This window comes from Sprattus sprattus (assembly GCF_963457725.1).
Source record: "Sprattus sprattus genome assembly, chromosome: 4".
NCBI lineage: Eukaryota > Metazoa > Chordata > Actinopteri > Clupeiformes > Clupeidae > Sprattus > Sprattus sprattus.
Window position 1 is genome coordinate 4,935,486 of NC_137923.1, and position 23,602 is coordinate 4,959,087.

At 41.0% G+C, this 23,602-nt stretch overlaps 2 protein-coding genes across 2 annotated transcripts; both read right to left on the reverse strand.

Annotated features, from left to right (window-relative positions):
• Nucleotides 1-960: 960 nt before the first annotated feature.
• On the reverse strand, nt 961-4,454 carry LOC308364496 (glycosylated lysosomal membrane protein-like; the record flags this gene model as incomplete). The annotated part of the gene is made up of 4 exons (XM_080837630.1): nt 961-1,132; nt 1,632-1,887; nt 2,765-2,993; nt 4,434-4,454. 4 exons carry the CDS (start codon nt 4,452-4,454, stop codon nt 961-963), a joined length of 678 nt encoding a protein of 225 aa, XP_080693756.1.
• A 1,839-nt stretch (nt 4,455-6,293) lies between these two features.
• On the reverse strand, nt 6,294-22,047 carry LOC308364147 (class I histocompatibility antigen, F10 alpha chain-like). The gene is made up of 8 exons (XM_080837163.1): nt 21,910-22,047; nt 15,576-15,836; nt 11,583-11,861; nt 11,003-11,272; nt 9,623-9,718; nt 9,499-9,516; nt 9,133-9,167; nt 6,294-7,423 (listed from the first exon to the last, which is right to left on the reverse strand). Exons 1-8 carry the CDS (start codon nt 21,974-21,976, stop codon nt 7,397-7,399), a joined length of 1,053 nt encoding a protein of 350 aa, XP_080693289.1. The 5' UTR covers nt 21,977-22,047; the 3' UTR covers nt 6,294-7,396.
• Between the last annotated feature and the right edge of the window lie 1,555 nt (nt 22,048-23,602).

Genomic DNA, 23,602 nt, shown 5'->3' on the forward strand with positions numbered 1-23,602 from the left:
ATTAAGGGCGTTGAATAATGTTGAGTTCAGATGTACATCCCAGGTCATTCATCTTGCATGACGTGACACATTCAAAATGGCCAATCATCAGTTGCAAATTCAAGATATGTACAGCTACTGTGGTCCTCCCCTGTACGTGTTTGCGTGCCTGGTGTCACTAGCATGTCACGTATAGTGCAAGGCACACATTTACACACAGCTCAGATTTCTACCTGCTCAGTGAGACACACTCTAAACCCCAATCCCAACCCAGAAAACATAATCAGTGTAACCTGTTCCGCACTGACATAAGTCAAATTAAAGCAAACCCCTGGTGTTAGCATTCACTAACACTTCTCTGTTAAAGTGGCCAGGAAGGAAGCTTACCTGGTAGCTTCCATTCCACCTGCTCATAATGGTTTTGACTTGCACGTATCTCAGACATTCTATCCTGCTATGCTCATCAAGCTAATGCATTGATTTGAAAAATCGAATAACCAGAGATTCTTCCTGAATGAGCAGAAATTGCGTAGATCTTGTATAATCAGGCAGTATATGTAAGTAAGTAAGTAAGTAAGTAAAATGTATTTATAAAGCACATTTCACACAGCTTTCACTGACCAAAGTGCTGTACATAAAAATAGTGATATAAATAAAATAAAGTAAAAAATAAGTAAACAAATAATTACAATATGAGACGAGCAACAGTAGACAGACAGATCAACAGAAACAATGACAACAGGAACAGAGACGGAATAATGCTCCTCACACAGAAATCAAATTAAGGCTTAACTTGCTTGCCAGAACAAAAAGGATATCCTCACACATTAACCAAGCAGAATAAAGCTTCTATGCAAAGATATGACCTATAAATTTCAACTGAAATGCCCAACATCCCAATTTTGGGGTGTGTGTGTGTGTGTGTGCACGTGTGTGTGTGTGTGTGTGCAAGTGAAGATGCATGTCTTCAAGTGAATAGTCTTAGTTGATTGGCTCATAGCCCTGTGGATGCTGGCCTTTCTTGAAGATGCAGGCCCCAGCCCCCCCGAAGAGGATGAGGGCCAGGGGAGTCCCCAGCCCCACGGCCATGATGCTCAACACCAGTGGAGAGAAAGAGTCTAGCGGGGGAGGACCAAACCCCACCAACACAGACCTGAGGGAGAGATGGAGGAAGAGGGGAGACAGATGGGGAGAGAGAGATGACAAAAAGATGCTTAAAACATGTGAAAACATAATTCTTTCAAGCTCCAATTGAAAAAGTATGGCTAATTAAAGTGACTATGGCAGTGGTGGTGTAAACACACACACTCTGAATTCAACTTCTGCATTTGACCCATCCAGGGAAGTGACACACACAGCACCCAGTGAACACACACACACAGTGAAAGCAGTGAGCTGCCTGTGGCGGGGCCCGGGGAGCAGTGGTAAGGTGCCTTGCTCAAGGGCACTTCAGCCGTGGATGTGGGCATGGGAGAGCAGTGGTCTACCACTTCCCCTGCTCACATTTTTCCTACTGGTCGGGGATCGAACCGGCCACCCTACGGTTTCCAGCCTGAAAATCTTACTAGTAGGCCACGGATGCCCGCAGTAAAAGTAATGACAGTAAAAGAGAGATAAAGCGGTATCCAAGGGGACTCCGGTGTATGACCCACCAGCTGAGGTAGTTGGTGACGTTGTAAAAGGGATCTCCTGCGATGCTGAAAGTGATGTTAAGAGCAGAGGTCTGCTGCCCATCTCTGAAGAACGCTCGGACCCACCCGGAGGGAGGCAACTGAGAGACAAGGATAGGGTTGGAATGCCGGCAGGGAGTGGCATCCTCAAATTTGGGCTGCGCTGTCCGATAGGCCACCAGCTTCCACTGGGTGTACCCCAGAACTGTGGAGGAGGCGTTGCTGGGAGATGAGACACCTGAGATAAAAGGAACATGGCCGAGCATTAGTGACCAGCACACACACATTCATCTTATAGCACTTCAAGCTCTTGTCTGTAAAAGGAAGGCCACCACTAGAGCTCAACTTGAGGTACTTTCCTTCCGGAAGGAGGATGCGGTCCATCAGGACAAAAACCTCACGCCACAAAAACCAGCTTCTTCCCAGCTGCAGTTGGCCTTATCAACAAGGCCCGGGACCCCCACCTGACAAGGACTCCTCTCCCGCCCCCCCACCTCAAGTCTGTGCTACTCTAACACTCACCACACTGCACATTGCACATCCACATTGCACTCCTGCTTTGCATTTTGCACTCCACTTTCACTTTCACTTTACTTCCTTATATACTTTGTTTATATATTGTATTGTATATATTGTGTTTTTTTGTTCTTATGTGTACTACTTATTGTGTTTCTATGTTATGTGTAGTACTTATTGTGTTTGTTTGTATATTTAATGTTTACTGTATGCACCAACTCACCAGATCCAATTCCAGGTAGGTGTAAACCTACTTGGCAATAAACACAATTCTGATTCTGAAATCAGTATCCTTCATCATCTTAACATATAAAACCCGGGGCAGGCCAGGACATTTCAAACTTAATTGGAATATTATGATTTTATTTACATTAACATATGAATTTTGCCATACAGATTGTCTTGATGTCTTGATGTTGTAGCCTAATTTAGATGGATTGTGTAATGGAGCCCTGTTGACTAGATCGCAAACTACACAAACTGTGATTTACAGGCAGCGCATATGAACGGTATACAGTGACAGAATCTAAATCCTGACAGATTTTCAGCAAACCTATGTTGGAATGGTCAGAGTTAGCACTGCATTGACAGTCTGGAGTGAGGCCTGACCTTGAATATGGAGGGTGTGTATTCATCATCAATAGACATGAGCACATCCACCTGGCCCCGCTGCACCGCACTGCTCACAGACTGGAGCTCCAGAGCGAAGCGAGACTGGTTAGACCTTGGGGTCACATTATCCAGCCATATACGCAGCTGGGAGGAGTTGGCATTGTGTAGGAGGCCTGGCCACACACTGCCTCGTCCTGCAGACCCAAATGCAGAGAACTGTGGAGACAGCAGATGTAGAATAATGACTAATAGTATCTTGACCATGACATAAATAACCCAAGTTCTCAAGTCCACAAGAACAAAGCTAAAGCAGATTTGGAAAATGTGTTATAAAGAGACCATAACACAGTTTTCCATTCATCCTCCATTTTCTATCCATCCTCCACCTTGCGTCTTTTCTTTTTCTGAAAAGCTTTCTTAGAATAAACAGCGCTCACTAACTGGTTACCATCATTTATTTCCTTTTACTGGTCAGTGTCTGCTTTCGCTTTCTTCTTTCTTTGCTAGTTAGAGCCAGTTTACACTGTCTTAAAGGAAACACCTGGGTTCATCTTCAGATACTTGCCAGATTCTTGCATGGAATGGCCATGGGTTTTCTAATGATAATTCAGGTTTAGCCAACAAAATGTATTAGAACACTGGAATGATGGTTACAGAAATTGGGAAAAATAAGCAGTTTCAAGCTATGCCAATTATTTTTACAATGTCTATTCTGTTTTTGTGATCAATTTAGGTTATTATGACGGTCATATAGCTGTAGTCGTTATTTTTTCATTGTAGTCGTGATTTTATTTTCCTGCTTTTTCCACCGGCCGATTTTCTGTCAACGATTCCCGAGACACTGAAACACCGGGGTGCACGAAATTTGGTGGGCATGTAGCCCCACTAGATTAGCGTGGAATCATTGATTTTCGTTTTGATCCGTTGCACCCCCGTTGGACTGGACCCCTTTTAAAGAGGTTGGGCGATTCAGTTTTCTGTGAATATCTCGAAAACCGAAGGGCTTAGGAGGACCACATTTTGTTTGTATGTTGGTTTTAAGAGACCACGTCAACTATTCCACTACCACTTATTTCATGTATAGAGCCACTTAGTTACAAATGAAAAAGCAAAAATGGAACTTTTAATTGTAAGTTGACAAGGTCAAAACTGCACGAAATCGGAGGTGTGGGATCATTATGACACCTTCTGTCTGCACGTTAAGTTTCGTGGAATTCCGTTCACGGGGGGGCATGCAATAAATTGATTTATATGATTATACACCAACTGGCCTGCAGGTGGCGCGACACAGTTTTCTTCGAATATCCCGAGAACCGTAGGGCCTTGGAGGGCCAAATTGTTCTTGTATGTTTGTGTCAAGGGGCCATGTCAACCCATACCATAACCAGTCATTACATGTATAGCGCCACCTAGTAAAAAATTAAAAAGCAAAAATGAGGTGTTTTAATCGAATATGTCAAAGTGCTCAAAAAATTACCAAATTTGCCGGGGACATCAAGCCTGTAACCGTCCATCTTCGGTAGAGTTTTTGTCCATGGATGGAGCAAAATGGGTCTGTAGCGCCCCCTAGAACATCGCTAAAACCCCTGCGCATTGGGGTTATTTTGGCGTAGCTTGACGGAATTCGGTACACGTCTTCATCATGCTTGGACGCACCAAAAAGTATCTCGCCGCCATGGTGGCAGGTCCACAGGAAGTCGGGCATATTGAGTGGAAGATGCGTTTTGACGGTGTTTGCACACCTCGCATCTGATCGAACTCCTCCAACGGCTTTAATGGTAACGCCTTGAAATGTGGTCCGGCTACTCTTCAGCCATGGGCGACTAAAACTTATATTGGATTTTCTCATTAGTCGGAAGGTGTGGGCGTGGCAGACCCTCAAACTTTGCCAACTTGTTAGTGCTTGCCACAAAACACGAAGTCTCTTATAACTGTTGCGTACATTGTTTGATCCAGAGACAATGTCTTAGGGTGGACGCTGGTCCGGCCCGAACGCGTAAATTTGCCTGACTGATATCACCTATAGCGCCACCTGTTGGTGGTTGGAAACTTCACTTTGGTTCCACACCTCGCATGTGATTGAACTCCTCCTACAGATTTAATGGACAGAGGAGGCTCTTCCATTGAGGAAACGGAGGAAGAACCTTCTCAAACTTTTTGAGAATGTATTTTTGTAATTGAACTGACTAAACTCCTTTAAAAATGCAGTTTGATATCAGTTTTTAATACTATGAATATTATAATTTGTTTCCCTGAGTTAAAATAACATTAGCACCCCCTATCGTAACAAGAAATTACTGCACGGAGGACGTCCTCCCCTTGGCTCCCATTGATATCAATGGGATCTGTCTCTGATACTGGCGGCTCGTGGGGCTCATTCACTTACATTTCCCAGGGGAGGAAAGACCTCCCTAGAGTCTGAGTTTGCGCCAATATTGCTTAACCAATAACCAACGGATTTGGCGTTGAAGGGAGGGGATTAGACATTAATACCGAACGAAGTTTCCCTCTTCAACCATTCTGCAGAAGGATATCGACACCCTTAAAGATTGTTGTAGAAAGATTGCAAATAAAGAGGATGTGCAATGGAGAACGAAGATATTGTTAATGTTTTATTTTATAATGTTTTACATTGAGCTACAGAGAGAAGGTTAGTATCAAAACAACAGGGAAACCTGACCGTGGTAAAGTTGGTTGGAAGTTGGATATTCAACAGACATTCGGACACCCGTCTGTTTAGGGACCATCAACAAATTACACATTTAAAATTTCAAAAGTCAATAGCTTTTCAACAACATGAACTAAAAACATAAAAATTATGTTGAACTGTTCAAAATGTATGCATACACATTGCACAGCCTTTAGTTTTTTCATTTTCACTTCACACTATTTTCAGTAAATTTATGAAAGTCTGAAACTTCAATAGCTTTTTGGTCATGTGACTTATCATCATCAAATTAGTAATTCACTGAAAATAGTGTGAAGTGAAAATGAAAAAACTAAAGGCTGTGCAACATGTATACATAGTCAATGAACACTCTGAAACTAGTTTCATTTTGAATTAAAACATTTTGTTACAACCTGATATGAAAATAAACAAAATAAAGGCTGTGCAATATGTATTCATACATTTTGAACAGTTCAACATAATTTTTATGTTTTTAGTTCATGTTATATGTTTAGCAGATGGTATTGTATATTTATTATATGTGTAATTTATGTTCAGAGTACTTAAATGTTATGTTATGCTATGGTGGGTTGTTGTGCAGTGTCTTGTCCTAAGAATTTCAATGCCCAGTCTGACTCTATTTTTCTGTGTATCTGACAAATAAATACTTGAACTTGAAGATGTCTACATGTACAAATCACTTATTAGAGGTTCAGTATTATTTGTGCACTAAATACAACCATACAACCAAACTGCTCATTCTAAGATGGAAACTCTATTTGTCCAGACTACCATGGAGGTGCTGTTAATATTCTTTTCACTACATTCAACATAGACAAGACAAGAGGTCTTCCAATTTTGTAGACTTTATTTATTTTTGAACAGTCCATTACAATCAATTACAGTGTCCACCACTTCAACTTTGTACGCAATGTTTAATGTATTAACCTTTTCTGTGAATTTAGTCTTATCTGTAATTATCTGTTTATTGACTAATATTAAGATGATCAAAGGAAAAAGAAAATACTTTATATTTTTGTATGGTGGATCACTGTTCCTTTCTACAGTAAAGTATCAATAATTGCCCACTTCCCACCACCAACTAAAGGCAAGGCAAGACAAAATTATTTATATAGCACATTTCGTACATTATGCAATTCAATGTGCTTTACAGAAACAAACAGTAATAGAATTTAAATTAAAACACACAAAAAATACGGAAAAAATCGGGGTTGAGACGTTATGAAAAAAAAATTAAAGATAAAAACAAACACAGTTACTAACAATAAATCAAAATAAACCGAGTTGATTCGTAATTAACTGAATCAATGACTGATTAAGAATAAAAACATTCACAGAAGTGCGGGCCATCACACCGAGGCAGCCATACCAGGCGCCATCACCATGACAACCTTTAGTATGATAGCAACCTTAATAGTTGTTAACCTAACGTTAATTATGTCCCTCTCGTGTTGCACAAGTTTGTTTTTCGAACGATGTTCTGTTCTAAACATTTTTGCTTCAATTCGTATTAACCTAAAATAATACAATTTTTATCTAACAAAGTTTTTTGGTATGGGGCTCACTGTCAAACTGTTGGCATAACTAAAGAGGTTAACCAACTGCAAACAAACACAATACAATTAAAGAAAGCACAACAACTTTTATCATTATATTTCAATCAGTGGCTCGATGTGATATTTCATTTGATTTCTGGTATAAGAATCTTTGCAGATTTTGTATATTGAAACAGATTTTAACAGCCACTAAACATGTTCTACAATCTATACAGCAGATTTGAAAAGGATGAGTTATTGCTGAATACCGGAATAAACAAAATAAATCTGAATGTTATGGATAAATCACACGTTGCAAATAAGATGTTGCATATACAGAGAAAAAATTTATCTGCTGATTTGCATGATTCTTTATCGTTCCTCAATCTTCATGCTCAGCAGTCAACACGCTTAGCTCCTTCCTGGAGGGAATTGACACAACAGATATCAAATTAACAAACTTAATCAGCACAAAATGATGACCATCAGTACACAACTGATGACACAGAGGGAACACAAACACTCGTATCTGCTTGTCTTGTAGCGAACTGAGTCAGAACATTTAAGACTATATGGTCTAAACCAGTGGTTCATGCAAGTGGGGCGTGGGGCCACGGACCTCTCACTCACAAAATGCAAGGGACCTGGATTACAGTTGCACCAACAAATCACACCTTTGTCTTCAGCCTGGCTAATGAAAACTGAAAGTTATGATATACATTATATATATACATGTACGTATATTCCAAACATAACCAAAGCCTTCCAACACTACTATTGCAATACCCTTTAAGCAGCCTTTAAAAAGGCTTTTTTCATCCTATCGTTTCTGCGGTAGCTTAGTCTACATCTTTACCTCCCATCATTCCAGCTCTTTTCTCTTCCAGCCTTGAGATCCCCAATACTGGTTTCGTATTTGCAATAAAAATAAAATGTGAATTCAACTCTGGGTTGTTATCTAATTGTTATCTCCGTTAATCCACCAGCTCTGGGTTGTGCCCCGCATTGCCATTAAGATGTTAGCATTGCAATCGCCCTTAGCTTACTGGGCACTAGCCTCTTGCCCTTATTATATATTTATTCATATCACATTCTTACAAAAGCACAACACCAACACATACACTCATAACAGATCATCCAAAATCATTACTGTCGATTTGGGAAGCATAGGCTTGTACACGTTGTGGTATCATGAGAGGCTTTACCACTGAGCGGGGTGTAGGGCAGTGAGTAATCAACTGGACAGAGCAAGCAAAAATGATCTGAGTTTGTGCCACCCACGATGTCGTCAGTTTTTTGTGTGTCCCCACTCTCAACTCTCTTACAGCTCTCTCACATTGTTGCGTTGGAATGCGTTGATGCGTCAGGGTTGACGCATCCCCACTCACTTTGAATGGGGTGACGTCATCCTTTGCCGAACTGAATTGTGGCTCCGTTTGGTTCGCGTGCGTTGCGTTTCATGCTTTGCTTGCGGCAAGAGTTGAAGAAGGTTGAACTTTTCGAGAGGCAATGCATGAGTCAGCCAATCATATTGCCTTTCATGCATAAACCAAACTCCGTAGATGGTCGTATTTGTACCTACAAGTTGGTTGTTTGACTTTTTTTTGGTTAGATTTTTTAAAAGTTACCGAGAAATAGACACTGTACAATGTAAAAACCCCTTTATTGTAACTGAAAAGGAACTGAATAGGATTTGCGGGGTCTCTGAGCACCCTGTCTAATGATAGCATGCTATTACTCACAGGGTAAAAGCTTGCTATTGACGTGATTGGTTTGATGACCTGTCAATCTCACTATAACGTCTCCGGTATCAACAGAACCCCATGCGCCAGACTCCTCCTCCGCCTTCCGTTGGATCAACGCATTCCAACGCAACAATGTGGGAGGGGCGTTAACAAACTCGTTCCTGCTCAGGTGCCAAACTACTCTAACCATTTGCACCTGAGCTTGCAATTAGTGGATGGCCTGACCTTCCTAGTCCCCAGAGCACCTCCCCAGGGTCTTAGAGCATTGCCCCGTATAGGCCTGCTGGGGTCATTCACTCCCATTTCAACCTAGCGGAACCCCAAGAACAGCTTGGGGTACCACAATGTTTGCGAACCCTTTGTCTAAATTGAAGTATGAACCGTACCTTGGGGTCAGAGGTATCAGAACCGGAATCAGACTCTGTGAGAGGGTCAAAGCACACATAAAACAAAAACATGAATCACAATATTAACCATAACACTTGTATTTAACAACAACATTTAAAGCTTGTATATTGTTTTGTATGTCATTTTAATTTGGGTTAGAAATTGATAATGTACTTTCAGTATGCCTTGCCATCAAGTAAATGCAGGTTAGTGGTTTGACAAGATTACAAAGACACAAATGTATAATGGATGATAAAAGATTGATGACACAGATACCAGTAAAATATCAAATAATTCAGTCATCTAGTACAGTGTGAATATTTCAAGTTAACTTTATCAGGTGTATAGCTGCAAGAGGTACTCACGCTCGGCCTTCTTGTACTCTGTAAAGATACAAGAGAATGTTTAGTATGCTGATGCATCATCAAGGCTGAAAACAGTTTTACTTTATCAAAATCACTGAAATTGCATTAAAGAGGTTACTCTCACCTTCCTTCTTCTTCACCATGAAAAAGACAACCGCTCCAACCACACAAATCAAGACAAGAGCAGCGATGACACAGCCAATGATGATGCCATGGTTGCCTACAGAAGAAAAGGTCTCCGTTAATCGCCTCCGCAACAGCATTAAATGCACACATGACCCTGATCATCCTACAGTGGGTCTGGGATGGTGCACAGACCTGTTAAATGAAACTAGTCAAGCAGTATTTCTCCCTTTTCCGTACATAACACTGAATCCACCATGAAGACCTCAAAGTAAAAAAACACTGATTTTAGAGCACTACAAGATTTATTTGATCATATAGCCTACACACGAGTCAAAAGTGTAAATAAATTGTTATGCTGAATCACATTGTGTAATTTTGTACACGCCATTTTGCAGGAAGTTATTCTGAAACTTGGCCTAATGTGTAATCAGTGTAACTGACAGAAGGGTTCAGTGCCTCCTTATCATGGAGAATGTTTCCCCAATGTGTTGCTTTATAACAACTGCCAATGATTTTGTGTTTCTGGAAGCGTCGCTCCAAGTTAGGGTTGGATCTACAGCTCATTACAGCAGGTGGAAGAATAGTTGCTTGGTAGTTTCTATCATCGATATAATTTATTCTCTGTGTTTACTTACATTATCTATCTCCTCTATAGCTCCTCTATTTGGTGTATAAAGTACAGTGGTGAAGATTTGCACCCTTTCCACTACAGTGACAGACAGAGCAATGAGTGGGTGAACAGGAGCAGATCACTCATCACGGCTCATTGGTTGTATATAATGTGCATTATAAAACAATTGGGTTCTATCGCGTTATTTAGCTGTTTCTGATTGGACAAGAGACGTTCCATGAGTTGGATTATCCATCAACATACCAACAGTTTGGGACTTTTCACAGCTAATAATAAATCACTACGCGATGAAATATTGCGCATTGATGATAACCGTTCATTCAAAGTTCTTAAAATTCCAAACCAAGACGTTGACAATGGAATTATTTTTTTGATGCGGAGAAACAATGCCGAAATAAACCAATTTTAATCAATAACTCTGTGTTGAAATGTTAATTTGTTGACTGTAGAATTGTTTTATAAAAGCAATATAGCAGTCGTGGGTGGCTACGGCCGAACACCACCCGTGGAATTATCCCTTACCTACCCCACTCCCACTTGTGCTATATTTCTTAATTATACATGAATATGAAACACACAGATATCTGTAGAATTAAACAGCAAATGTCCAATAGTAAAAAAGCATATAATGTTACAGTCTTTACTGACAATCTACTTCAGGTTTTTGGTGGGTTCACTAATACCACATTAACATGTAACAAGGCAATAGTCCATCTCCATAGTGGTGTTTGAGTTGTTGGTTCTTACCATCTTCCACAAACACAACCAGGGTCTTTCCGCTCTTGTGGGCCACCTCACAGGTGAAATTTCCCTTCTTCCTCTCCTCAGGTGACACTTTCAGCTCGGCTCTCTTCTGGAAGGTTCCATCCTCATTGGGCAGCGTCTCCCCTATATCCACGTCCTCATGCATGTCCACTCCATCCCTATTCCAGGTGATCATCACTCCGTCAGGATAGAAACCAGTGCAATGGCACACCACTCTCGAGTCCTTTTGGAGGAGGGTGACCTCAGGGCGGACTGGAAGGGAAAGGAAGTAAGAGAAGGGGATAGAAACAATGAAAAAGAAACAGTACAGTAACAATGAACATGACAGCAATACAGGAAAGCAAAGGCACAGAATGGTATAATGTTAGTCTCCATGGAATAACTTTCTGAACATAGAGTACATTACACTGTACTACATTGATGTACATTACTAAAGTGAATATATTTGATTAGAGATTGAAAAGATGATATCTCTTGGTGGAGGACATGAGTTTCAACATAATGACTGGAATCGTGCCCAATGTGGAGCAAATGCAGTTATCAGTGGTGTGTGCTGCTGTACCTGTCCTCCCCAGAGTGCTGCTCCCATACTTCACATACTTCTTCAGCCACTCAATGCAGGTCTGGGTGTAGTACTGCTTGTGACCCGCAAGCAGAGCCCTGTCATTGTCCCACTTGTTTTTTGAGATGACAGCCTGTGGCTTTGATGCGATGTATCTCAGGTTCTTCAGATCCAGTGAGACAAAGTCTTCTCCATCATAACCATGCTGATGATATCCATCAACAGCTCCACTCTCATCATCCCACTGACAGCCATACATCATCTGGACCGTGTGCACACCTGAGGGTAGGATGGGGAGAAAGATTTTAGACTCATCAGAATCACACCTCTGATTCCTCACTACCTTCATCATCTGCATCATTCTAATATTCATTCAACTGTCACCCAGAGGTTGTGCAACCATCAGCATGAGCTTGTATCTGCTTTCATGAGTGCATGACCTTCTCACATGAGTGACAAGTCATTCGTATGTGTGTGCATGTGTGTGCACAGGAGAGACAGGAAAACAAAAAGCAGTGCATGCAGATGGAATTACATTCACTTCATGTCTTGCTTCTGTTCTGTTATGATGTTAAATTCCTGGTTTTATTCCTTATTCATGTTGCCTTTACATGATGTAGGGGAGAGGGGGGTAAGTTGTCACACTGGGGCACAATCTCAGAGCTGGGCTAAGAGCAAACACAGTCCAGCAGCAGCAGCAGCACACACACATCAGGAGACTGCAGCCACGTAGAGACCCATCTCTCTCTCCCTCTCTGTGAGTGTGTGTGTACATGTGTGTCTGTGTATGCACCTCTCCTCTCGTCCTCTCTGTCTGTAGGTGTGTGTGTACCTCTCCTCTCTTCCTCTCAAAGCACCAGCTATTCATCTCTTGCCCTTGTGTGATTCCCTGTGAGGTCTGAGCTTCTTCTGTGTGCATGTGTGTCACGTTATGTGAATGTCCAAGTTTGTTTGTGAATCTGAAAGTGTATGCATGTGTGACACCCCCTCCTGAGTTCCCTCCTCATTCAACACCTGGGGCAGCAGCCTAACACTGACCTAAGTGAGGGGGAGCACAGCTGTAGGTTGACTATGTAAGTGTGTGTTTGAGAGGGAAACAGACAGATTCTCTTATTCTCCATGATGGTGTTTTTATCAGAGTAGGAGAGGGAGAGTGAGTCACTGAAAGAAACTCTAAGCCAACACCTGTATGTGTGAAAGGCTATGTCCTAGCCGTCTGTGCAAAAAGCTCTAAACTGACCAGTTTTGAATTGTGTATTTCTACGTGCGAGAGAGACCTTGTGATAACCTTGTGTGTGCGAAAACCAGACTTGACTTCAAACTTCATGTTTTAGTGTCTGTGAAGCTGTACTGGCCTTTAGTGTGTTTGCCTCTCCACTTTCCTCTCTAATGAGACCCCTCTCTATGTGACACTACAACACTCTGCACTGGCACTGTGTGTGGAATGGGGGTTGGGCTTGTCTGCTCTTCATTCTGTGCCGAACCCTCATCAGCCCATTAAATCTCAGAACCCCATCCTCTCATCTCACTGCACTAGCCTGTGATTACTAGTGATGTAGTGGGGGCATGCAGTGTTGTGCTGGGGTAACAGTGTTGTGCTGGGGGTAACAGTGTTGTGCTGGGGGTAACAGTGTTGTGCTGGGGGTAACAGTGTTGTGCTGGGGGTAACAGTGTTGTGCTGGGGTAACAGTGTTGTGCTGGGGGTAACAGTGTTGTGCTGGGGTAACAGTGTTGTGTTGGGGGTAACAGTGTTGAGTTGTGTGGGTTGGCCATGGTGTGTGTGGGTATGTGGGTGTGTGAGTGTGCGTGTGAGTGTGCGTGTTTGCGTGTGTGTTTGCGTGTGTGTGTGTGTGCGTGTGTGAGTGTTTGAATATATGTGTATGTATGTACTGTATGTAAATATGTGATGGCTTAGACAGTGATAGAGAAGGAACAAACCGTATGAATGGGATGTGGACAGAAGGCTGTGCAAAAAGCTCTAAACTGACCAGTTTTGAATTGTGTATTTCTACGTGCGAGAGAGACCTTGTGATAACCTTGTGTGTGCGAAAACCAGACTTGACTTCAAACTTCATGATTTAGTGTCTGTGAAGCTGTACTGGCCTTTAGTGTGTTTGCCTCTCCACTTTCCTTTCTAATGAGACCCCTCTCTATGTGACACTACAACACTCTGCACTGGCACTGTGTGTGGAATGGGGGTTGGGCTTGTCTGCTCTTCATTCTGTGCCGAACCCTCATCAGCCCATTAAATCTCAGAACCCCATCCTCTCATCTCACTGCACTAGCCTGTGATTACTAGTGATGTAGTGGGGGCATGCAGTGTTGTGCTGGGGTAACAGTGTTGTGCTGGGGGTAACAGTGTTGTGCTGGGGGTAACAGTGTTGTGCTGGGGGTAACAGTGTTGTGCTGGGCTAACAGTGTTGTGTTGGGGGTAACAGTGTTGAGTTGTGTGGGTTGGCCATGGTGTGTGTGGGTATGTGGGTGTGTGAGTGTGCGTGTGAGTGTGCGTGTTTGCGTGTGTGTTTGCGTGTGTGTGTGTGTGCGTGTGTGAGTGTTTGAATATATGTGTATGTATGTACTGTATGTAAATATGTGATGGCTTAGACAGTGATAGAGAAGGAACAAACCGTATGAATGGGATGTGGACAGAAGGTGGAGGAAAGAGAGGAAAAGTAAAAGAGAAGGAGACATGTTCTGGCCTCTACCGTGTGAATATTAAGTGTTTGGTTTAAAATGTGGTCATCAAGCAGACAAATATACAGATAAATACGGATGTTGCACTTAAAAGCCTGTACACAGACATGGAGCAAACTGATGAGTTTCTTTTTGTGAGAAGGGGTGGCTCGAAAGTTAGAATTATTTGATAAAGTATCAAATTTCACTAGAGCCTAGATTTTCGTTTACCCGTCATACGTCTGTCATTCTTCCGAGTCCATCTGAGCCAAACAAATTTAGTTTGATCCAATCTGATCAAAGAATGTGCTCCCAATATTCATCAGGCTTCTTTCCATGTTCTTTAGCAAAGTTAAATCTGGCAGTGTTGTGCCAAAGAGCTGTTAGGCTCAGATGGGGTCCATATGTTTGGTGTGAACCTGAACAGGGCTTCCACAGTGAATACATAGTCCCGACAGTGAACCACTTTGGGGTGCTACAGGGTGCCTAGAATTTGTATCGCAGCTTTTACGTCCTGCACTCTATTCTGGGTTTGTATTTCTGGAGGGCTTTCCCACCACAACCTCCTCACTTAACATAAAATGGGTTTCAAGCACACACCCCTTACCCCAGGTAGCCTGAAGATAACCTGTGTGAAATGCAGTGCAAATGAAAGGATGCTGGAGGAGTGCTTCCTGTAAGGTAATGGTCAAACATTTGTGCAGGAATAATGTGGTCCAGACTGTATGTTACTATTTCATACCCTCCTCTATACTACACTTATGGTGCAAATGTCATCATACAGCTACAAATCTAACAGAAGGTAATTTCTAATCTTGGTAGAATTAATTTTATGAGGAAACAGTACTGTCTGTGAAAAAATTAATTTGATTAAGTCTGTTAAACCTGAAATGTGATGAATATAACAATTTAAAAATACTAATGGTATTGTTAATGTATTTAAAAATATGTATGATCAATTTAATGCAGCAATGGTAAATTAAAGTGCCATTTTTCTATGAAAAATATTCCTGTGAAGGTGCTTTCCTTGTGTTTGTAAATTATAAATATTTGCCTTTTAAATCTATGAAAGCTCACATCATTGTGTTTGTGTCTTTGCTTGCTCTGTGCATGTCTGTGTTTTTATGGTATTTTCGTACGACCCCAAGAGTAAATCTTACATATTTACATCAATTGAATACTGAGTGAAAAACATTTGTGCGCACTGAATGTTGTAGTGCACCTCACTTGGTCACATTCTTAACTCACTGTTGACTCAATTATCTTTTAAAGACTGGAAAGACGGGAGAGCAGAGCAGCAATAATGTAATGAAAACTTACCTTCAGTCTGGTTGAAGCGGGATTTGGCAACAGCTATGTTGTTAGTAAATACTGGCTCTTGTCCAACTAAGCCTTGGGTGTTTCTGTTCCAGAAATCAATGTCTACTGCAGCAGCGACCCACTCTGCTTTTGGTACCAGTCTCTTAGTGAAGCTGTCATAGTGGCTAATCTGTTGCCCATCCACATCAGCAGCAACTATAAACTGTGGGAAATTTGGGATGCCAGACGTGCAAGTATAGAAATACTGATGAGTGTGGATCACTGAAAGAGAAAAATGGCGTATCGTGAGACAATTTACCTGAGAAATACCTGCAAAATCATATTCCTACATTATCTACCATTTGCTGCCACACAAAATCCATTAATTGTAATGTACACTACAAATTTGCAATTTGTGGCAAATTGAGCAAATTTGTTAGTCTTTGTTGACACTCCTTTTTCCACCATGAATCATACATATGAAATCCTTCTGGGTAGGCTGTCGCTGACCTGGGCCTCGTTTCCCGATAACGTCGTATCTTAACGTTCTACGTGGATTTTCGCGACATAGTAGACTCAGTAACACTTTCTATTTACGAGTGTTTCCCAACCATCAACTTAAAGTCAGGTGCACGAGCGCAACGTGCACGAGTTCTTAGGTATCTCTTAGGAGCTGTTTACGTCACGTTAACCTGTTTACGTTAATTGCTGTGAAATTAGCTAGCCTATGCGTGCATCGAACGTGCACTGTGCACTGAATTCGGGGCGGGGATAGTAACGCCATCTCCAGCAGAGTATTTAAACTATGTTCCCATTGTAAGGACATTTATTACGATCTGTCTGAGAGTGGGCTGTCAAAGCTAGCATCATCAAAGTCATACAGTACAGTAGGCTACATACATTCAATAAAATTAACCTACATTTGAGTCCAACTGCATGACCATTCTTACCCTACACTTACCCTTACAATAAAGAAGTGATCCTATTTCAACCATAACTTCATTTTAAATAATTTCTTTCTTTATGACATTTAGTTTATAGTTTAGACAGCAACGTTGACATATTCAACTGCATCCACTACATAATCTCAAACTTTATTTGTTGGTAACTCTCCAAAAAGGCTACCATTAACACATGTCTTAATGAAAAGGAAACATGCATCACAATAATACTTCAGTGTAACCTGTACCTATGTGGAGTGCAAATATGTCTTGCCATTACACTACCCAACAGCTCTACGTCTGCTAACACTACAGAATGCATAATTCCTACGGGCACTGCACTAGTTTTGTATAGCCTAATCTTTATTTTCAAATCCAGCAGCAGTAGCAGAACACACATCAGGAGACTGCAGCCACGTAGAGACCCATCTCTCTCTCCCTCTCTGTGAGTGTGTGTGTATATGTGTGTCTGTGTATGCACCTCTCCTCTCTTCCTCTCTGTCTGTAGGTGTGTGTGTACCTCTCCTCTCTTCCTCTCAAAGCACCAGCTATTCATCTCTTGCCCTTGTGTGATTCCCTGTGAGGTCTGAGCTTCTTCTGTGTGCATGTGTGTCACGTTATGTGAATGTCCATGTTTGTGTGTGAATCTGAAAGTGTGTGCATGCATGTGTGACACCCCCTCCTGAGTTCCCTCCTCATTCAACACCTGGGGCAGCAGCCTCACACTGAACTTAAGTGTTGTTTACATGGACCCTAGTTTGTCAATCTGATACTGATAGCTAATACAGATAGCCCTATCATTTATACGAGCACTCTTTATCCGCACTCTCGATCCGCAACGATCGAAGTCTGGGGTAGAAAGTGAGTAGATTTGAATCGGTACGGGGGCTGGTGTTCGTCTGCACGGATTCACGCAACCTGATGACGTCATTGCCCCACGTGATCGCCTCGCGATCTCCAACCAATATATATATCACTTGTTCTCCCTCAACATGTCACTCGTGTGATGTAATTCTTTTTATTCAGACCTTACATAACTTTCATGACCACAAATATAAATTTGCGATTTTAATTTGCGATTTAATTTGCTTTTTTATTCATAAATGTATGTAAAATGGTCGGAGCAATGCCTCATGGGAAATGGGATTACAGACATGTCATGTTGTACTGTTCCAAACTCTTTATTATCAGTAGAAAATAGAATTAATTTTTGTATAACCTTTAGTCTGACCACTGATTTTATTAACCACCATAATGTAATGTTGCTAATTGGAGCTTGAATGTTTTGTGTAATGTGTTTATCCGTGTGCTATGCTGCTTTACCGTGTGCTGTGTAATCCTTCCTGTACGTTTTTCACGTTTTTTTCAGTTGTATGTAGCAGCGCTACAGCGCCACCCACAGGCGTGGGGTATGTACTACAGCCCGTTCAACATAATCTGGTGGCTCCGTTTTTACGCAAATCTCTCATTACCAGGCTCTGTCTTTACGAAATTAAAAGATTCGATAGGTGTGAAAAATCAGATTCAGTGAATCTAGGGCCCGTGTAAATTCAGCAAGTGAGGGGGAGCACAGCTGTAGGTTGACTATGTTAGTGTGTGTTTGAGAGGGAGACAGACAGATTCTCTTATTCTCCATGATGGTTTTTTTTATCAGAGTAGGAGAGGGAGAGAGAGTCACTGAAAGAAACTCTAAGCCAACACCTGTATGTGTGAAAGGCTATGTCCTAGCCTTCTGTGCAAGAAGCTCTGAACTGACCGGTTTTGTATTGTGTATTTCTACGTGCGAGAGAGACTTTGTGATAACCTTGTGTGTGCGAAAACCAGACTTGACTCCAAACTTCATGTTTTAGTGTCTGTGAAGCTGTACTGGCCTTTAGTGTGTTTGCCTCTCCACTTTCCTTTCTAATGAGACCCCTCTCTATGTGACACTACAACACTCTGCACTGGCACTGTGAGTGGAATGGGGGTCTGTATGTGTGCCTGTGTATCTGTGTGAGTGTGTATCTCTGTGTGTGTATGTTTCTCTGTATGAGTGTATATCTGTGTATCTGTGTGAGTGTGTATCTGTGTGTGAGTGTGTGTATCTGTGTGAGTGTGTGTATGAGTGTGTATCTGTGTGAGTGTGTATCTGTGTGTGGGTGTACGTGGCAAAAAAGGAAAAAGTTCATTGGCAGGAGTTGGAGTCAACACCCTAAAGAGCAACACTCTATGGGAGGGTGGCAAAATAAGTCATTGTTTCGGAAGATCCACATAAAAGCATGTATGGGAGTTGCTTAAGATGTGTGAAAAGGTTTTATGTCCAGCTGATACCAAACTAGAGCATTTTGGCCAAACTGTCAAAGCGCTAGATGCTGCGTTAATCCAACACTGTCAATGCCACTGTTACACCAGCGATGACAGCTCACTCACATTGTTGCGTTGGAATGCGTTGATGGGTCAGCGTTAACGCATCCCCATCCACTTTGCCGAACTGAATTGTGGCTCCGGTTCGCGTGCTATCATTAGACAGGGTGCTCAGACACCTCGCAAATCCTATGATACGTATTTTTCAATTTTACAAGTTGGTTGTTTGACTTTTTTTTGGTTAGATTTTTTTAAAGTTAGCGAGAAATAGACACTGTACAATGTAAAAACCCCTTTATTGTAACTGAAAAATACGTATCATAGGATTTGCGAGGTGTTTGAGCACCCTGTCTAATGATGGCATGCTATTACTCACAGGGTAAAAGCTTGCTAGTGACGTGATTGGTTTGTTGACCTGTCAATCTCACTATAACGTCTCCGGTATCAACAGAACCCCACGCGCCAGACTCCTCCTCCGCCTTCCGTTGAAACAACGCATTCCAACGCAACAATGTGAGAGAGCTGTAGGTGTCCTGCTCCTGCCACGCCCCCTCCTGGTTCAACTCACCTGCCTCAGTCACCTTCCCAGTTCCCTGATTACCTGATTACCTGCACCTGTCACTCTCTCCACTATATAAACTCATCACTTCCTTGTCTGGCCATGTTTCAGATGGACCAGTTCCAGAAGTTCCATGGACTATTCCACTTCCTGTGTTCATCCCCGTCTCCTTTCCCGATTTACAGGTCACTCTATCTCTCCACGTTCGCTCTTGTTTTCCTAGTTCATGTGATTACTAATTATGTCTGCTCAAAAACTCCTGAGCATTGTGTTATGTTGGACAGTGAGCTTCTGAGCTTTGCACTAGTGGAAAATATCTTCTGAGCGTTAATTACCAGTTTACTTTTGTGTTCTCCCTGTTATTTCCCCTGTTCCCCGCTGTCCTGGCTGTATCTAATAAACTCTGTCCACTCACGTCTCTGTGTTCTCTGAAGTCCGTGACGGCCTATAGCAACAGCATCCCTATACTGAAATATGGCAGTAGTAATGCCATGGTGTGGGGATATTTCTCATGTGTTGGAACTGGGAAACTTGAAGGAAAAATGAATATGAAATATGAAACTTCTTTACTTGAAATCACAAGAGGACATGTTGTAGTCTGTTGGAAGGCTTTGTTGAAAAAATGTGCTGGTTTCAAGTAGTTGCATTTCTGAATTGAGTCTGAGCCGACCTTATATTGCTCCTGCTGCTTGCTTTTATTGATTTTATGTAAAGCACTTTGAATTGCAACTCTTGTATGAAATGTGCTTTATAAATAAAGTCTTACTTACTTACTTACTTAAAGCAACACTGGAGTGAATCTAAACCAGTAACATGAATGTTCTAGAATGTCTCTGATCAGAATCCTAGTGAGAATCTGTGGCACTATAGTCCAGGAGCCCCGTCCCACCTATTCTACTTCAAAAGCAGCAAAGCCATTCTCTACCCAGGGTTAGTGTATAGGGGTTGAACACTTTTGCAAGCAAAATATTTTAGTTTTTAATTTGCTAATATTTCATTTTAGTTTAAAATGACTAGATAAAGAGGTTAAGCGTTCACAATGAAAATTGTTAACTAGAAAATGGTGATGACTTTCAATAGTGTTGAATACTTTTGCAAGGCACTATATATTCAGGTTTAAATACAATTTCATTTCAAAATATTCACAAAAAATGACAATACAATTTGCTTAAAAACACAACATCTATAAATTGTAATGTACACTACAATTAGCAATTTGTAGCAAAATTAGCAAATGTGTTTTCCTTTTTCCACAGTGAATCATAAATTAAATATTTCTAGGTAGGCTATCACTGACACCCACAGTTGCTGAGAATTATTCCTATTCTCTTCAAATTAATTTACTATATGTCTGGGTTGAATGACCACATTATAATACTAAAATGTTGAGGCCTCGTTATCTCTCTAGTGCACTGGTGGCCTGAAGAATAAGACGAGTGAGCTCAGAGAATGCAACTTTCCCTAACCTGTTGGTGCACACTACAACCCAGGCATATTCAGAAGAAGAAAAACCATCACTTCTACTTTTCAATATGTGCACAACACATAGGGCAACAGAAAACATCAGGTCTACAATTAGCTATTTTGATATCTCATATTGTGATGTATTAGCTCAATCTATCGATTATGCTTTCAATTAACCATTAGTTGTATGGTTTGGGAAAAAAATAATCCAATAAGTGCTATCAATGCAATCATTCTCTGGATTTCCAAGTTAAATATAATAGACACAAGACAAAGTATGCTCTTAACATATCTGGAATTGGGCTTGCCCGACACTCACATTTCTGGGTAAAATACTTTATAAATAATTATTCTTGTTTTGGTTGTTGCTATAATTGTTATTGTTAATGTTTATATCTGGAAACACTACGCTATTCATTTCTCCAAAGAGACACACCTCCTAGGCCCATGGTCATCAGTCTCTAGGTAGAACTTCTGTAATAGGTTTGTAAAATAAAACGAAACTGCCGGGTATCTTTCACTTTGACACAATGTGAAACTAATTATGGCAATCAAACGGTATAGAAAAGTATAAATGGGTAAGGCTACAGGTTAGCACGATGACCATTACGATAATGGCACAGCTCTTTAATCTGTCAAATTGTCACAACAAACTTATCCTTAACCTTAACTGCAGTAGCATAACCTCAGGGATTTAAGCGATCATAACGCGTAAAATTCCAGCATAACCAACACATTGCCATGTGGTAGATCAAATCCCTTGTGTGTAAAATACTCTAAAGAGTTACAAGATGTGCAAACACCAGAACGCTTAACAGCCTACCGATACGTCGCGTTAAACCAAACAGAATAACATCTGCACCTATCAAACTCTTCATGCAGTTTACACGGTAGACTTTCAAGTCAAGCAAGCTTCAATCTTCACACAGTTTTTTCTTATCTTCCAAAAGACTGAGTATGAACCTTCTGCCAAATCTCCACGGCACAAAGGGACAGCAAACAAAAACCCAGCGAGATCTTTATACGAAAATAAAAACAACAAACTAACCTCCTGAAGCAACATGGAAACAGCAAAGGACTACCAGAAGCGCTGTGGTCGTCATATTTGTCTTCATCAGATGTAAACAACTCAGAGTGATAATGTATTTTATTTCCCTCCTGACTACGCGGTACTACTCTATCAAACTCCCTTCGCAACTGACATACAACGACGGCACTCAGAATGAATAAGTAATAGTAGGCTGACATGCCACCAATTCGAATTTCTGGAAAGGAGACTGGCAACCAATGTCATTTTAAAACAGTGCAGACGTCATCTGTTCAGTGGCAGAAGTTGTTCTGTAAGGTTAGCTTTGGAAACCGAAAGTATAATCTGCAACAAAAGATATGTTAAGTGCGACCATAGTGGGGGTAATTTGCTGTCTAGATGGATGAAGAATTACTGGAACCATCTTTGCTTCATCTTAAATATGATAGTGTAATGTATTAATTGTTTTGAAATTAAGTCCTGTAACCCAGATGTTATGTTTTGTTTTGAAGGAGGATTTTTGCGCAATATACCAAACCAAAAACTGCATAGTGAAAAATACCTCACATTGTTGAAATTTCAAGTTTTTTCAATTAATGTCATGGTTTTGACAAAGACGTATTTTGAATGAGGTAAAATATTGACTCCTGAACATGATTTTAGATTCATTCAAATCATGTCAATGGACAAAAACATGTCTTGTGAAGAACTCCTGCAGCTCAACTGGTAGTAGAAATTATAAGAAAAGCAATGTCATAGGTTTGATACCCAAGGATCACAAATACGTATGAATTATGTACACTGTTTAAGTCAATTCAGATGAGTATCTGCCCAATAAAAAACATACTGGACTATAGGAAGACAAGAATCTTAATATCACTGGCAAGGTCAACATAATTCTGAGTAAGTGAACATGCCCTTTTTGTATTTCTTATTGCAAACCTTTTGGATCGCAGCCTTACATTAATGAAATGGACATTGGTGTAATGCTTTGAGAAACACTTCTGTCGAGGTCTTGAAAAATAAAAACTGCAAAAATGTTTAACTTAATGGCTTAATGCATTAAAGCTTTTACTGTAATGACAGGCGGTTGAGGTTTAAATTGATCACTTTTGTACATCTGTACATTTTGATGAAGCCTTGTTCCAAGCGGTAATCTGCTGACCAAAGCTGCATTATGCTGAGCTATGTTTGTCACTATCATATTGCAGCGCTAATGTGTTCCAACATGAAGAAAGCCATCTAATCACAAAAGCATGAATTCAAACCATTATATGCTGGACAACGTGGAATGAAACCAAATGTTTGGCCACATTTACAACAAAAATGTTTTAGAGACTTAGTTATAGTTTAGTTTAGTTATTATTTATTGACCATAGTTAAGGCTGTAACGTATTAATAACCACAGTTAGCATTAAACCATCAGTCTGTTAGTAAGTAGAGAATCGCGAAGAAGCTTCCACCACTTACTGCAAACTTAAACGGGAAAGCATCTTGTTCATTTTGACCATTTATGCACTCATTGGTGGATGTTATATGTCAGGATCCTGGTGCAAAATCAGGGAGTATGTTGAGTGATCAGTGATCTACCTGGAGCTGGAGATGAGTCAGAGAGACGTGTTCTATTGCATGTAGGCTGATGGCTACGACAGAAAAGGGTTGCATACACCCACACATACACAGAAACATACATCATCACCTAATCTATCCAAAG

What these genes read in the sequence shown, in the direction of transcription:
- LOC308364147 (XM_080837163.1), bottom strand. Translation starts at nt 21,976, where the DNA reads ATGAAGACAAATATGACGACCACAGCGCTTCTGGTAGTCCTTTGCTGT. An exon ending in CCGCTTCAACCAGACTGAAG is followed by an intron (nt 11,862 to 15,575) that starts GTAAGTTTTCAT and finishes TCCTACCCTCAG; the next exon opens with GTGTGCACACGGTCCAGATG. An exon ending in CAGCACTCTGGGGAGGACAG is followed by an intron (nt 11,273 to 11,582) that starts GTACAGCAGCAC and finishes TTTCCCTTCCAG; the next exon opens with TCCGCCCTGAGGTCACCCTC.